General features: G+C 32.4%; 1 protein-coding gene across 50 annotated transcripts in view; it reads right to left on the bottom strand.

The window, feature by feature from the left end:
- The window catches only part of GPHN (gephyrin), a 689,342-nt gene that overhangs the window by 217,328 nt on the left and 454,301 nt on the right, over positions 1–17,713 (bottom strand). For 34 of the 50 annotated variants that reach the window (XR_013521272.1, XM_078335184.1, XM_078335182.1 and 31 more), the window contains one exon: positions 5,781–5,837. The exons of 12 other annotated variants lie outside the window; for them this stretch is intronic. Coding sequence is in view for 37 of the 38 variants with exons in the window: in XM_078335184.1 (XP_078191310.1) it covers positions 5,781–5,837 (57 nt within the window). In the remaining variant the exon portion in view is untranslated. Of the gene's footprint in view, positions 1–3,543; positions 3,616–5,780; positions 5,838–17,713 lie in introns of all 50 variants that reach the window. 4 more of the 50 variants (XM_009006165.5, XM_009006169.5, XM_009006173.5 and 1 more) reach the window with 1 other exon arrangement.

The following is a 17,713-nucleotide window of genomic DNA, read 5'->3' as shown; positions in this document are numbered from 1 at the left end:
TAATATTTAATATTTTCAGAAACAAGGTAATCAGAACAAAATGTTTCTCAGTGAGTTCCCCCAAAGCGCTGGGATCATAGGTGTGAGCCACCGCGCCCTGCCTTATCCTATGTTTTTCAATTCTCAACATTGTCTGCACTTGCCTTCAATCCTGTACATTACTTTTAATATTCTTTTTACTAAATTAATGCATTTGATTAAATGGAAAATTAATTTTTTTCTCTATCTGGTTTTATTCTTCAATCATTATTCTCAGCACATCACCAATCTAAAGATTTGTAGTAATTTTCATAGTCATTAAGGTAGGAAAATTCTGCTTAGGAACAAGATGATGATTTTATTATTACTAAAATGACTAAAAACCCACTTAAAGTTCAAAATAATTCTGCTTTGAACAATATAGAGAAAAAGACACATTTTAAGTTAGAAATCAAAAATCTAATATGTTCTTTTTTTTTACTATGAGTCAATGTTTAATAAATAATACATTTAAAAATAGATAATATTATTCAAAACATTATATCTCAGAATATTCTCTTTTACATTGTTGACTAGATTACCCTTACTGAATTATGGTACAGGCTCTTCCATTTCTAAAAAATAACATATTGTCTACCTCATCCAATTCAAGCATTAATGATTTAATTAAATCCTATCTCACACTTCTGAATGATGTCTCAATTTCTCTAGTAAATAAAATATTTAATTTTAAAATATTTTATTTTTTATTTAATATTAGCAAATTATTAGCAAATTAATCTTCATCCTGCACTTCTGAATGATGTCTTGCCTTCTCCATTAAATAAAATATTCAATGAATTTTTTAATATTTAATTCTTATTTAACTATTAAATAAAATTATTAGACTTTACGGGCCAGATAATCTGTTTTAACTATTCAACTCTGCTGTTAAGTAAAAGTAACTGTAGGTTATGTACATAAGAGGCTAAGTCTGTTAACTCAGAACAAATGTGCCTAGTTGCCAGATTACCTATGATGATACTCTAACAGTGATTATTTTCCTTGAAAATTGAAATTGAATCGTCAAGGTTATATCCCTCACATCCAGCTTATAATCTTTAATCATGCTGACATAACTAACAAGGGGTAGAAGACATGACAAATAGAAAAATGTGCAAATGAAGTCTTACGAAAAGATCCTGAGAAAATTATACAATTGTATAAAAAACATAGTTCTAACTCATCTAATTGAAATATTCATCAGTATTTTCATGAAATAAAAGATACTTCATATACTTGTTGATATGGTTTGGCTCTGTGTTTCCAAATCTTACCTCAAAATGTAATCTTCCCATGTCAAGGGAGGAACCTGGAGGGAGGTGATAGGATCGTGGCGGCAGTTTCTTCCATGTTGTTCTCATAACAGTGAGGGAGTTCTCACTAGATCTGACAGTTTTAAAAGTGGCAGTTTCCCCTGTGCTCTCTCCCTTCCTGCTGCCATGTACAATGTACCTTGCTTCCCCTTCACCAATGCCATGATTGTAAGTTTCCTGAAGCCTCTCCAGCCATGTGGAACTGAGAGTCAATTGGCCCTTTTTCTTTATAAATTATGCAATCTCAGGTAGTATCTTTATGGCAGTGTGAAAATGGATTAATACACACTTGTTCTTGTTTGTGTACACCTACAATAAATTTTCATGAAACAAAACCCATCACCAATTTACTTCATTTTATAAACTAAACCTGTCTAACACAGTCTATGCTTCTGAGAATAACTTCTTTTTAGCATCAATTTTTAATATTCAAGGCATTTTAAGGTATACTTGGGTAGTAAGAATTAAAGAGTAAGGAGAGAGAAACTGAAAATTTCGCTAAGCAATTGATTTGTATGTTTCCTTAGCTGAACTCTCTAGAGAGGTTACTACTTGCCTTTTTATAGTTTTTTTTCCCCATATCAGACAGTTAACAGAATCGTTACCCTGATAAACCTCTCATTGAATATTTTTAGAAACAAGGTAATCAGAAAAAGTGTTTCTCAGTGAAATAAAACAAAAGATGAAGATGCTGAGATTAATCATACAGTAGTACAGATGTTGAAAAAAGAAATTAAAGAGTGGCATGAGATAATCTAATTTTTAAAGCATCAAATTTTAAATTGATGTTGAACTCTTACTAACTTACTACCATATAGATATCACCAAGTCTCAACTCTTTGGTCTCAGTTTGACTGAAAAAAAAAATCACTCCTCATGATTAGGAAGGAAATAGCAAAAGACTAAAATACATATATTAAAATGTTTTTATGGGCTTCTAGAATAGTTAGGAATGTTCAGACTGATTTAATTAAAAAAAAACAATGGGATCGATTCTGGGACGTGATTATGGATGTTTTTCAAAATTCTGTAAGAATATGTGTAGAAAAGAAAGACTAGCTCAAAGGAAGAAGCAGAGATATGAGACACGTGTATTATTCCTTCTCTTTTTAGTTATTAGAATTTAATAACTGGTATTAATAAAAAACATTTTATATTTTAATAATCAGAAATTTAATGTAGAGCTATACATGACTATGTGTCATATAATTAAAAACAAGCTAATAAATCAGATAATTAACATATCTCTAATTTTTATAATAAAACTATTAAAGTGGCAGGAATTAAATGAATGGTAATAATCTTGGGAAAAGTAAATCAGGAGCCAGGATTCACAGGAACTGTTTTAGAAACCCCAAGTATGAAATTTAGGGTACAGCCATAAATTAGCGTAGTAATTTAGTTTTTCTTCTGCTGCACTTATATCATATACCAATTTAGAGATTTTTTTCTTGAAAATCTTGATAGCCTGAATTATCTGTCTCAAAAAATACTTTAATGAGTTCTGATTATATGATGTATATACAGGACTGAGTGGATACAAGGTACTATTCTCCTTCAATGGTTGTCTTGGGTATATTGGCCTTTAGCTCAGGTATTTGTAAGATGCTACATGAAGGTGTTCCTGGTGTCGGTGCTTACTGCTAATGTTCTTATTTTAAAACAAACTTACATACAATTATTCTAAAAGAGTCTAAGTCTATTAACTCAGAACAAATGTGTCTACTTCCCAGATCACCTATGATACTCTAACATTGATTATTTTCCTTGAACACTGAAATTGAGTCATCAAGGATATACCCCTCATATCCAGCTCATAATTTATTATTCTGCTAACATAACTAACAAGGGGTAGAAGATATGACCAACAGAAAAATCTCCAAATGAAGTCTCATGAAAAGATCCTCAGAAAATTACACAACTGTATAAGAAATAGTGATTTTGAAAAGAAAGATTTTATTTTGCACTGGGACCAACGTATTATTAATCAACAGCAATGTTAGTCAGTGTGGCTTTTGGGTCCTCCACCCTGCTAATTTAATCTTTATTTCATAAATGTGAGTATGACACTGCAGTTAAAAAAGAAAGAAAGAAAGAGGGAAAAGAGACAGAAAGGAAAAAGATGGAGATGAGAGGACAAACCAATCAGATTTGGAATTACCAGTCAGCAGAAGTTTAGGGGAAAAAAAATCATCAAGTGAAATCGTACATTTACTCTGAGAGAGTATTCTTTCACATTGCCTTCTAGGTGATCTCTGAGCTCCTCCAGCTTTCGATGGAGCTACATGTAAACATCAGAAAATGAATTGAAAAAGCAACTTGTTCTCTTTTCGGTTTTCCTTTTTCCTTTTAAATATAAGATCACAGCATTATACATTTCTCACTGCCTTTGGCAAACATTTCAAAACTTCAAAGGTCTTTCTACAATGTAAGAATGCATGCTCAACAAACCCGTGACTAGGAAGTCAACATTTTATTTTGTTTAATTACAGCATCTCTTCTTCCCAAAGCATTAGAGAAAATATATACTATAACCATCCTTATAATTCCCTAGAGATTCACTTTGATATTTTCTATTTTGTAGAAATATGGCATAAAGATATTTAAAGATTATGAAATTTGACTTTCTTTCCCAAACACACTTTTTGATTTAAGACTGCATCCATATTAATATAAACTGATTGAACTATAAAATGTATCTTTTGTTCTTAAACATATATATGTATATATATACTCATATTGTATATACACTTAAAATCAATAAACATACATTTATAACTTGAAGTTCTATATATCCAGAAGTCGAACTTGGAGATAACTGCACACACACACACTTGCACATACAATCTGGTTTACAGTACACAGTGCTACAGTTATGGATGCCATTTTTATTTCACCTTCAGTAATTTTCAGTCATGTCATTCTGTACCTTCTCACTTGAATTTGAGTGATAATCCATAGTTTAAACTATAATGGATTTATCTTCCTTTAAAGACCAAGGTAAAATGATACCTCACAGATAGACAGTGAGGAATGCTACTGATATATAATCAGGATACATAAACTCACATTTTTCTGACTGAGTAATCTTAAATTGCCTACGTTTTGAAATAGGCATACAATTAACACTTCCCACCCCTCTGTTTATCCTTGGTGAAATAACATTTTAATAAAATAGCTACCCACTATAAAGCAGTGTTAAAGAACAGAGGGGATGGCTTTTCTGGAATAAAGGACACAAACATACAAACACACCTTCACCCATGTGCACTCATGTGCAGGCGCACAGACAAATAAACAACAACAAAAAGGTAAAGCTAAGAAGGCAGAAGAGGCAAGGAGAGGAAAGAGTGCAGAAATTAGTATTTCATAAATTATTAAATGGAAATAAATTGGAGGTGTGCAAAATTTTGAAATGATTCAATATTAGGCCTCAAGGAAGTCATTAAATTTTAGGACATCCCAGTGTACTGAATTATCTAGCATTTTGATTACTTTAACAGTTACTATTGCTGTAAGGGCAAATGGGATTGAGATATAAGAAAATGATTAATTTTGTGAGGTGATTCTTCTGCATATTTTTAGAATTCAGCAAATTTTCTAACTTGCATTTAAGGTGGCAGCATTAAAAGTGATCAGTTGGTGTTTCTTAAGAGTGATAACTAATTTACCTTTTCATTATGATTAAAGGTTTGAGTACTGAGTACCCAAGGCATATTGAACAAATAAATATTTAGCAACTAGCAAACAAGATGATCAAATTAGTAATCTTTAAATTGTATATTAGCAGATTATATATACAAATGGGCAAACAACTAGGTATGTATCTGGTTCTGTTGATTGTTGTATCAGTTTTTTTAACTTTTAAAAAATAAAACAGAGATTAAGAGGGCATAACTACTATCAGCTATATGTGAGCCCATTATACTGCATGACATAAAATTCCTTTCTAATTCTTAAGATTATGTGCATTGAATACATATTGTTAACTCATAATAACTTTTCTCTGAAATGAACTACAAATGGTAATGATACCAAAATAACATTCAAATTATTATTTTTTTTTAAAGTTAAAAGGGAGATAATATTCTGAAAATAAATGTTAGTTCTCTGTGTAACAGGAACTTAACACACAGTCAGTGACATCAATCAGAGGAACGGTTTATTCTAGAACCCCAAATTATAGGCACCTGTAATGAGGCAGTTGCCCTTTCTGTTGTTTGCGGTGCCATTCAAAGCTAATTATTTGGCAGCTTGCCTTCAGCTGGTTGCTCTATGTGTAGCTGAAACAAAAAAAAATGACCCAACAGCCAATAAAAATATTAAAATTAAAAAAATGGGATGGTGAAAAATGGAAAAAGCCCCCTTCCTCCCACCACCCTCCAAAAAGGAAGAAGTGTAGGCTATAGACGAAATCTTGCCAAAAAATGTTAGAAACATATTTACTTTGAGGGATCCAACTCTACTAGCAACTCCTTTGCTTTCATCCGGCCGTCTAATTTGCTACAATGAGGGAAGATGGGCAAAAAAGACAGAATAAAGAAAGAGTGAACTTAAAAAATTTTCTATACATTAGTAAGTAATACATGCAAAAACATCAACTGACTCTGTGGTAGCTCTTAGGAGGCCAAGGAGTTAACTAACCCAGAGGCTGTATGACATGCTCTGCAAATAGGCTGGTCCCTAGAATTCAGTCTTTGTTATGGCATTATCCCTGAGATGAGGAAATTGGCACTTACTTTTGGTTATCTTGGGGACTTCTGAGGAAGCAGTATCTGGAGTAGTGTTACATTTGCATTTGGCTTACAAAAAACAAAGAATTACAAATATACCTACGTACTTTTCTCTCTTACTGTTTTACTGTCTATCCCACTGTAATATCAGAAAACATAAATGGTATGACTAGAAACATGAATGTTCTGTAGGTGGAAAGATCAGTCTTGACAAGCATCATTCTTGATAGGTGACAGAATGAAGCTCCTCTGCTTGCTGACCCAAGCACTGAGGGTGTTCAGCTGTCACTGAGTTTCCCAATTAAACAATTGTGCTGCCCAACCAGAAAATTTTAATGCCAGACCAATGTTAGATATACTTACTACCTCAAAGCTTTCTGTTATTTTAGTTGAATTTTCCTCTTGGAAAATTTCCTATCTTGAGTAAGATAGGGAAAATGAAAAGTAAAACTGCTTTTTAAAATAAGTCATTTCATATACTACGTAAATAAGTAAGGGGAAGTTTCTAAACACAAAGTATTTTATTAGAGGAGGTACTTTTAAAATAAAGCTCTAATGTTTTGGATAAAGAGGGAGGCAGTCAAAAAACAAAACAAAACAAAAAGGGCAGGGTGAATAGCAGGAAGCTTCAGACCAAGTGGTTTTACACTATGGATTCTGTACTTGCAGAATGAGGTCTCAATTCAGACCAGCAGAGGTAAAGTTAGCTGTAATGTTCCTTCTTGTTTTAGGAGATAGTAGAAGTATCAGTATAATGCCAAAAGTTCCCAGTTAAAGTCTTCAGGTAATAATAGAAACCTGAACATCCTACAGAATTTTATTTCCTGGAAGTAGGATACATATTGTCTTATCCCTTTTAAAAGAACTCTGACAGCATATGGAGATTGCTGAGGAATAATTAAATACTGAGATAATTGAATTTTCATTTCGAATAAAAGCATCTTGGTAGATAAGAGTTGCATCAACTTTTGGCGCTACTTGATATAAACAGATTTTACTAATTCTTCAGCATTAACTAAATGTTATGGACAAAAGATAATCAATTCTAACTCTTAGTAGAACAGAATTGTCAAATTTAGAAACAGTGGATACTAATTAGAACAACAGCACTTATAAGAGAGGGGCTCTCCATGAAGTGAATTCAGAGTGAGTTCATAATATCTTCTCATCCTCTTGTGCTGTTTTCTTTGATTTCTGAGGTCTTTATATCAAAAGCTGCTTTCTATCTTAAATGCAGATTCACAGTATCTAGATTATAAAGGTAGAGTTGGTAGATTCCTATAAAAATCTAGTCTGATGCCTCATGCTGCTTTCTGAAAATTTTCAGAAACTGTGAAGATGTTCTGAATTTACACAGTAACAAGTGAAAACCATTTTCTATATTGTCTTTTATTTCTAGAAGGCTTAACATTACATTAAGCCCAGCAACATTAGGTAGCTTTTTCAAGGTTACACTGGAAGTTGATGACAACTCTAGGAACAAAATCAACAGTCCCTAATTTCCAGTTTAAAGTAGCATTCCCTTAGCATGCCTGAAAATATATGGGCTGGAAAAAAACTGATGCTCATAAGAGAATGTATATGTATATGTAACTATGTCTGTCTGTCTCACTCCATCTGCAGAAGAAATTTTACATTACTATATATATATGGAAGACATTTTTCCTGTATGGTTTCAGTTCCAAATGCAAGTATAGAAACTTAAAGAATGAATTACAAGAAGAAAAAAAGACAGTTACCACTAAACTCTGAATGTAAAAAATAGATTCTAAGACTGATTTAAATAGAGACTTTGGGAGCAAATAGCTTATCTAAGCTTGATATCAAATTTCTATAAATAAGCCTGTCTTTGAAACCATCTAAAGTGGAAAACCAAGGTGTTTGAAGTCAGAAATGACTAAAATTCAAGTTTCATATGAGGTGTTTTTTTTTTTTGTGGCTTCTGAAATAATACCTAATATTGAAAACCTTCAGAAATAATTTGAAAAAGATGTCTATATACACTAGAATTTAAGAAATAGAGAAAAGTGAAAGCAGTAGATTTAAAATGTAATGTCCTTATTTATTTTAGTCCTCCCTTAATCATCAGTTATAGTGGGGTGGTATAGATAAAAGAGATTCACAGCTAATTCAAATGCTTATTATTATTATTATTATTTGAGACGGTGTCTGGCTCTGTTGCCCAGGCTGGAGTACAGTAGCACAATCTCGGCTCCCCACAACCTCTGCCTCCTGGGTTTAAGTGATTCTTCTGCTTCGGCCTCTCGAATAGCTGAGATTACAGGTGTGCTCCACTGAATCTGGCTAATTTTTGTATTTTTAGTAGAGACAGAGTTTCACCATGTTGGCCAGGCTGGTTTCAAAGTCCTGACCTCAGACGATCCACCTGCCTCTGCTTCCCAAACTGCTGGGATTACAGGCGGTAGCCACCGTACCTGGCCAAATGCTTGATTATTATATTTTGGATAAGAATGTGAAAGAAATCTCAAAAGATTAGCATTCAGATAAGATGAACGACTTTACTCTTCATGATAATCATAAGAGCCTCACATCATTAGCCATTTTTATTAACACTTTTCTGAAGGCAAAACACTATCAGTAGCCAAGAGAGGTTAAACTGTAAATGTTTATATTGCTTGTACCAACACAGCAATACAAATGAAATTTGAGAATTGAATGTAAATAATTGTGAGGATTATGGAGTAAACTGAGATTATTCATTTACTTACATATATTGATAATTAAAATTTAGTAGCAAAACAAAAAGTCATCATTAATCATGAAGAAATCTTTTGACAATTCTTTTATTGAGATTTTAAAAGATATTATATATGGAATCCAAAACACTTCAATATTCTATTCAGTCTCTTAACTAAAATGTATTTAACAAAGTATTCCTTAGAAACAGTCTGAAAATGTGGCACTGTATTACCTCTTTTGCAACATTCTGGGAATCTTTCCTCAGGGATTAATTACTGGGGAAACTATCCTCAGGGATTAATTACCAGGACTCAGCCTGTAGTAAAACGACTCTGACATTTATATTTACCTTTTTCCAAGAATTTAGATTCTATTAATATCATGCAACAAAAGAAATTGCCTGGATCCTAAACTAATATGTAGTGTTAATTCTCTTTGATTTACATCAATTTTCTAAAACTGAGCTCACTGTAAAACTTTTCTACCATTTAAAAGGTAGAGAACTCTCTAGCCCCACCCTCACTTCTCTTGCCAAAAATAAGTAATTGTAAATGTAGTATTTTTATTAAACCAAACATATATTTCATAGTTTAAAAATCAACTTAATATTAACTTTTAAAATAAAATACAAAACTTCAAAGAAATTTTAGGCTTATGATAACTGCATTAAGGTAGACTCACATATCACTGGGCGTACACATTTATATTTCTCTTTAGTTACAAGATGTTTGGTACAAATTTTTTTTAGAAAATGTATATTTTGCATGTTTCATTTACTGATGCAGGAACCAAGGTCTGGGAAGGTTCAGTGGCTTTCTGAACACATGAATAATAATATCAAAGTACAGCTGGTATTACATTCTGACTCTCAGGTCTTTTAATTAAATTTAGTCTCTCACCTATGCAATGATGAATGTAGACCTTCTACCCCTCTCTCTATAATATATTTTATATCAGTTTAGATTAAAATTACATGGATTAAACCAAGATTTCTGTTTGTTTGTTCTAAGGAGTTAGCCACTTTAGTTTTAGATCTCATTATATCTTCAGAAGTATTCTGAGACTAATATTTTTAAACTTATTATACTATATCATGGCTTTTTAAAAAAGTATGACTATCAATGAAAAGAAATAAAACATTTTTATTAGAAATTATCTTCCAACGAGTATCACTTAGTATATATTGGTGCAGATATAGATTGTTTCTGGGGGCTATGATTTGGAGGAAGAGATTTTTAAAAAGAAGTTTTGCTTAAGAGCTCAACATTTCAACAAATTCCTATAAATAACAAAGGACTTTTTGGATTTAGTTAATATTTCACTTTGCTATAATATTATATTATTCAGCTATTTCAATAGAACTGGTGCCTCATCACAAAACATTGTTTAATTTGTGATTTATTAAGATAAGGATAAAGGAAGAAATAAATGAAGTAAGAGAGGAAGTTAATATACAAGTGTGTAAAAAAATAATCCCTAATGTGTTTCTGGAGGAAAGGAAATATGATTATAAAACTGAACTAATAAAAAGCTAAAAAAAATCCAGGAAAATTTGCAAAGGGTAAGAATGAAGAGAGAAGTCAAAAATTAGAATCAAGGTGGCAAATTGATCCTCCAAACCCCTCTGCCATATTTTTATCCTTAGGAAATCATCTTTTTAAAAAGTTTTGATTTCCAATAATATATTAACATTTACAATTATTTATTTATATTTTATTATACATTTATAATTTTGATCTTGAAGTTCTATATAGTTTTGATTCCAAGATAGTATAATCTATACAAAATTAGACCTTTATATAAATTATTTCTTTTTCACTAACTGGAGAATAATTCAACTGATATTATTTTTTACCAATTTCTTATCTAAAAAGAAATTATAAAACTCATCTTTAATAAAAGAGTTAATATGGGTTAAAATAAATACCCTTTAAGCAGCAAATTATATGTTCTTAATAATTTTCTATTATTTGTACATGAGACCAAATAAAATTTATCTCTGAACTGTCACTGAAACATGATAATTTTCTATCCAGCAGGCTTAAGAATAGAATGGCTTATCCTGGATATAAAAATGCTATGGTATACAGGCATACCTCATTTTATTGTGCTTCACAGATAATTGTGTTTTTTTACAAGTTCAAGGTTTGTTTGTGGAAACCCTGTATCAATTAAATCTATTGTCACCAATTTTCCAACAGCAAGTGCTCATTTCCTATCTCTGTGTCACATTTTGATAATTCTTACAATATTTCAAACTTTTTACTATGATTATATTTGTTATGGTTGTCTATGACCAGTGATCTTTAATGTTACTTTTGTAATTGTTTTCAGGTACCACAAACGGTGCCATGTAAGATGGTGAAGTTAATTGATAAATGTTGTGTGTGCCCTGACTGCTCCACAGACTGACCATTCCTTGCCTTTCTCCCTCTCTGCAGGCTTACTTCTCTATTCCCCGAGACATAACAATATTGAAAACAGGCCAATTAATAAACCTGCAATGGCCTCTAAGTGTTCAAGTAGAAGGAAGAGTTGCATGTTTATCACTTAAATCAAAAGCAAGAAATGACTAAGGTTAGTGAGGAAGGTATGCTGAACGCTGACACAGCCAGAAAGCTAGGCTACTTGTGTCAAACAGCTGAGTTGTAAATGCAGAGGAAAAGTTCTAGAAGGAAATTTAAATTGGTACGCCTGCGAACATATGCATGAGAAGAAAGTGAAACAGGCTTATTGCTAATATGGAGAAAGTGTGAGTGGATTGGCTAGAAGACCAAACCAGCCACAACTGCCCTTTAAGACAAAACCAAATCAGGAGCAAGGCTCTAACTTTCTTCAGTTCTATGAAGGCTGAGTGAGATGAGGAAACTGCAAAGGAAAAGTTGAAAGCTAGCAGAGGTTGGCTCATGAGGTCTAGGAAAAGGTGTCTCCATAACATAAGAACAAGGTGAAGCAGCAAGTGCTGATGTCAGAAGCTGCAGTGAGTTACCCAGAAAATCTAGCTAAAATCCTGATGAAAGTAGCTACACTAAACAACAGCTTTTCAATGCAGATAAAACGGCCAATGTAGATAAAACAGCCTTATAAACATCTAGTACTTTCTTTGCTAGAAAAGTGAAGCTAATGCCTAGCTTTAAAGCTTCAAAGGATAGGCTGACTCTCTTGGTAGGGAATAATGCAGCTGCTGACTTTAAGTGGAAGCTGATGATTACTAACCATTCTGGAAATCCTATGGCCTTTAAGAATCATGAAAAGTATACCCTGCCTATGCTCTACAAATGGAACAAAAAGCCTGGATGACAGCACATCTTTTTACAGCATGGTTTACTGAATGTGTTAAATCTACTGCTGAGGCCTACTGCTTACACAAAAAGATTCCTTTCAAAATATAAGTATTCGCTGACATTGTACCTAGTCATCCAAGAGTTCTGATTGGGATATACAAGGAGATAATGTTGTTTTCATGCCTGTTAATAAAACATCCACACTGTAGCCTATAGATCAAAGAGTAGTTTCAATATTCAAGTGTTATTTAAAAAATAGATTTCATAAGACTATACAGTTACCATATAGTAATTCCTATAATTGATCTGGGCAAAGTAAATTGAAAACCATCCAGAAAGAATTCATCATTCTAGATGCCATTTAGAACAGTTTTGGCTCACAGGAGGCCAGAATATCAACATTAATAAGCATTGGGAAGAAGCTGATTCATATGGATGTTTAGGAGTTGAAGACTTCAGTGGAGGAGAAATAAGTGCAGATGTGGTAGAAATAGCAAAAGAATTCGAATTAGAAGGGGAGCCTGAAGACACGACTGAATTACTGTGATACTCATGATAAAACTTTCAGTGATGACAAGTTGCTTCTTATGAATAAGCAAAGAAAGGAGTTCCTTTAGATGAAAACTACTTCTGGTAAAGATGCCGTGAACATTGTTGGAATTACAACAAAGGATTTAGAATATTATGTAAATAAACTTGATTAAACAGCAGCAGGTTTTGAGAGGACGGACTCCAATTTTGAAAGAAGTTCTACTGTAGAAAAAATGAGTTCAAACATTGCATCCTATAGCAAAATATTTTGTGAAAGGAAGGGTCAATCAATGTGGCAAACTTGTCTGATTTTAAGAAATTGCCACAGCCACACCAGCCTTCAGCAACCACTAACCTGATCCAACAGCCATCAGCATTGAGGCCAGACCCTCTACCAGCAAAAAGACTATGATTTCCTGAAGGCTCAGATGATTGTAATAATTGTTTAGAACTAAAGTATTTTTTAATTAAGATATGTATAGGGATTTGTTTTAGACATAATGATTTTCACATTTAATAGACTACAGGATAGGGATACCAAAAAATTTGTGTGACTCACTTTATTGCAATGTTTGCTTTATTGCGGTGGTCTGGAACTGAACCTGCAATATCTCCAAGGTATGCCTGTAAATATATGTATAAACAACTCTAGTTGGCTTTATTAAGTTTTGCTACAAATTTGAAAAACAGACCCCAGGACATTGGTGTAATTACCAGATCTTATTTAAAAAAATACACAAACAAAAACCAAACAGATATGTATATTTTCCTGGTTTTAGAAATAACGTATATTGTGAAATAATCTACAATTCTGTTTCTTCACTGTTCTGTTTATTAATTCTTTTAACTACACATTGTAGTTTTAGCATTTTCTCATGTCATTAAATATTGTTAATGAGATTATTTTTAAGGTTATAGAATAACATATGTGTGTAGTATTAATACAAGTTATTTTTCATACACATTAAAATTATTTCTAATTTTTCACTAATGTGAATAATGCTAAAATAAAAATCCCTGTACAGAGTCTGAGATGGCCTCTTTAATAATAACTTTGGATACATTTCTAGAGATAAGATGATTGGTTAAAACATAACTTTTTTTTTTTTGAGATGGAGTCTTGCTCTGTTGCCCAGGTTGGAGTGCATTGGCTCAGTATCGGCTCACTGCAACCTCCACTTCCTGGGTTCAAGTGATTCTCCTGCTTCAGCCTCCCAAGTAGCTGGGATTACAGGTGCCTGCCACCACACCCGCTGATTTTTGTATTTTTAGTAGAGATGGAGGTTTCACCAGGTTTGCTGAGCTGGTCTCGAACTCCTGACCTCAGCTGATCCGCCCACCTTGGCCTCCTGAAGTGTTGGGATTACAGGAGTGAGCCACTGTGTCCAGCCAAAACGTCACATTTTAAGGTCCTGCCTCTCTCTCTCTATATGTACACTATACAGTACATACATTTCTGTATATACTTTATAAACAAACAACACATGTATATGACACATGTATGAAAGGTTATACAAATTTATTGCTTGAAAGGTTATATTCCTATTAGTGTGAATAGAAATACTCATGTCATTGGTCATTACAGTAGTAATGATTATAATTTTTAGAATAGTTACCAATTTGATTGCAAAATTTGCGTTGTTTTAAATTTTTAGTAGATTTCTAGTGACAGTGTACTTCCCCTCAACATATTTCTGTGCTGCATGTATTTATTTTATTGAATGACTATGCTTGCCTTTCACTCATCCTTTTTTTCTCCCTACTGGATTAGAAGAATTCTTTGAGGTTGTCAATCCTGATGTGGTAGATTTCTTGTAAATATTTACTTTCACATAATTGCCACTATGAGGTCTTTAAGAACAGGGTTAAAAAGTCTATTCATTGCTGTAACCCCAATAGCTAATACAGTATTTCACACATAATACGCATTAAAAATATTCAGTGAAAAATTCACTGTGTTTTCTCCTTAACGAAAGTAGAATGTGTAGGGAGAACAGATCATCCTGAAATTTTGAGTCAGAAAATATCTAATTTTAGAATATGTATCATTTTAACATATGAAGAACCTCTATATACTCTTTATTAAAGTCGAAATGGGATATTAAGTATATGTAAATCATGCCTATGTCTAATAAATTCTGTTGTTGAAATAATGATGGGGCCGCTTATATTTTTTGGGCTGTTTTACACAAAATATTTTCCAAACAAAAAAACAGTTGAATCAAAGCTATTTAATTACACTGAAAACTAGTATTCTTAATTTCACAATTTATTGTATTTCCACATTTCACTTTCCTATCTTCTTATAACTTAAATAAAACTAGAGTGGATATCAAGATAAATCAATATTTCAATTAACAGAGACAAGCTTTACCCAAATGTAAAAGATCTTAAGTGAAATTAGAACATTTTCAGTTAATAATTTCATTTTATATACTAGAACAGAATGTAAAAGATAAAATAAGTAAATGTAAATTATTCTATATTAAATGGAGATTAATAAAATATCAGAGGGAGAAGGGCTTAAAAGAATGTTTTTTAGTTGATATTGGAACTATTTCAAAAGAACAGAATTATAAGCTTACAAGAGACTTTAGAGGTTATTTAATATCTTGATGTTACAAATAACAGAAACTGAGGTCAACTAGTCCTTACGGTTTCATTTACTTATTTATTACTTTTGAGACAAAGTCTTGCTTTGTCACCCAGGCTGGATGACAACAGCATCATCACAGCTCACTGCAGCCTTAACCTCCTGGCTCATGTGATTCTCCTGAGTAGCTGGGACTACAGGCACATACCACCATGCCCAGCTAATTAAAAATTTTTTTTCTGTAGAGATGGGGTCTCACTATGTTGCCCAGGCTAGTCCTGAACTCCTGGGCTCAAGTGATTCTCTCACCTTGGCCTCCCAAAGTAGTGGGATTATAGGCATGAGCTACTGTGCCTGGCCTTCATCAAGTTATAATATGGGAGACTAGGGTTGGTACTCAATACGTTGTGCCTTGTAGTGTAATACTTTTACACGCTCAAGCCTGTTAGCTTTTCAGAAGACTCTTGGTTTATAGTTTTTAAGTGTCTGCCAGTAAATCAGTCAAATGCAAATGCTAAAAACTGCTTCTTCCAATATATCATTAAATATATGAAGATGCAAAATGATCTATTCCTGGTACCCATGTAAAATATAGAAATAATAAGCCTAAAAGTTCTGCATATATTTTCAATAAAAGAAGAAACAACAGAAGTAATGGAGTTAAGAGAAGTAATGGAATTAAGAGATGACTCCAAAACCTTAAACTTCTGAAAGATTATCTAGAGCATTGCTTTTAAAACTAGAAAATAAGAAAAAACAAAAACATCTGAAATAATGGTTGGTGAAAAAACTGTCCCATCTATCAATTAGAATATCAAACAATCCAAATAATGTTGTAGAAGATAACTTACAACATGGAAAGATGTTCATGACATAAAAAGATGCTCATATTACTAAGTAAACAAGATAGGTTAAAATGCTATAGACAATTTAGTAATAGTGGCTAATATTTAATGAGTACTTATATTTCAATCATTGTGCTAAGTGATTTATATAGATTTTAAACTTAAAATTTTAAGACAACCCTATGAAGCAAATAGTATCATGATTTTTCATTTTATAGATGAGATAACTAAGGTTATAGAGGTGAAGTAACTTTTTGAAAGCCACACATCTATTAAGTGATTCATCACCAGGCCTGTCAGACTCCAGAAACTGAGCTCTTAATCACTGACTTCTTGTTATAAAATATTTAAATGCAGAGAAAAACATAAGAGAATGATATGTAGCAAAATTTTAACAGTGGTTATTTATAAAGGGCATTTTATAAGAACTTTTTTATGTGTTTACAAATTTTTTTCCAAATGAGAATGTACATTTTTTAAACAAAAAGAAACTATACCAAACTATACCACTTACAGTCTGTCTTAGGTATAAAATGTTAATTCTAGAGCTAGCAATTTTTTATTTGCTCTATCTTCTCAGGTATCAAATTTCATTTGCAAGTTTAGACTTCAGAGTGGCAATTATACATTTCATAGTTGTTACATTTAGCTTCAGTAAGAAACATAGTTCTGTGACCATTAAATAATTAGAAAGAGATAGAAAAATTACATTTTCAGTTATCATTATAATGATAATTATAATGAAAAAAGAGAAACTGATGTAAAATCCTACATACCCAGCAGAACATCACAGGAAAACAACTGAAAATAAGTTATAAACCAAAAAGAGCTAAAAAGAATTATTATGTAATTTTAGTTTCATCAAAATATTAAATTATTTCCCATGCTGGGTGGTACCTTTCTCATTAGAAAAGGGTGTAAGAGAATCATTTTTTATATGAAGTCTCAAAATTCTGGTTTGCTAACAAATGAGAATAAATCCCCAAACAAATGTTATAAAGGAAGAGAAATTAGATAACAGTGAATTAGGGCAGAAATCAGTTACTCAAATGTCCTTTGGACTCAGGCATTTAATATAAGTGAGTAAAATAGTCTGGAGTGTCTAAAGAATATTAGCTGAGTATTGATACACTGTATTATGTACATGGTGGGCCAGCAATGTTGATCTGACTTTTTAGATAGTACTGACAATGTGTATTTTTATTTGAACTCTCCTACATTTTAAGTGTTCCAAACTGATTTCAAAAATGAGCTATCCCAAATTATATACTCAATAGATTATCTGCCAACAACTAGGTTATTTCTTAAAAGAGGGGTTTGTATATTATCTATCAGTAGACAGAACATCCTGGGGAAAATTAGTTGTTATCCAAGTGCAGAAGTAATACCACACTGAAAGTGAATGGAGTTAGCTGGGAATCATAATTTCTGGTCTGAAATCTTTGAAATATTTTATGAAGCCTCTCATTTGGAATGAGAGAGGTGTAAGTGTTCCCTGCTCCAGGATTAACCTAGATCACAGAGGAAGGTACTGGTAGTCATTTACATAAAGCATCAGATCTCTAGAACTGAGAATACCACTGTAATACTGCTTCTACGGAAAATATATATTAAAAAAGGATTCAAGAGCCATAATTTTGACCCAGAATATTTTCAAGAAACAAAGGCCAGTTTACTCATTTGATTTTATCAA

The sequence above is a fragment of the Callithrix jacchus genome, chromosome 8 (genome assembly GCF_049354715.1).
Source record: "Callithrix jacchus isolate 240 chromosome 8, calJac240_pri, whole genome shotgun sequence".
NCBI classification, from domain to species: domain Eukaryota; kingdom Metazoa; phylum Chordata; class Mammalia; order Primates; family Cebidae; genus Callithrix; species Callithrix jacchus.
The sequence above is the reverse complement of the archived record's forward strand: the minus strand, read 5'-3'. Positions and strand labels throughout refer to the sequence as shown.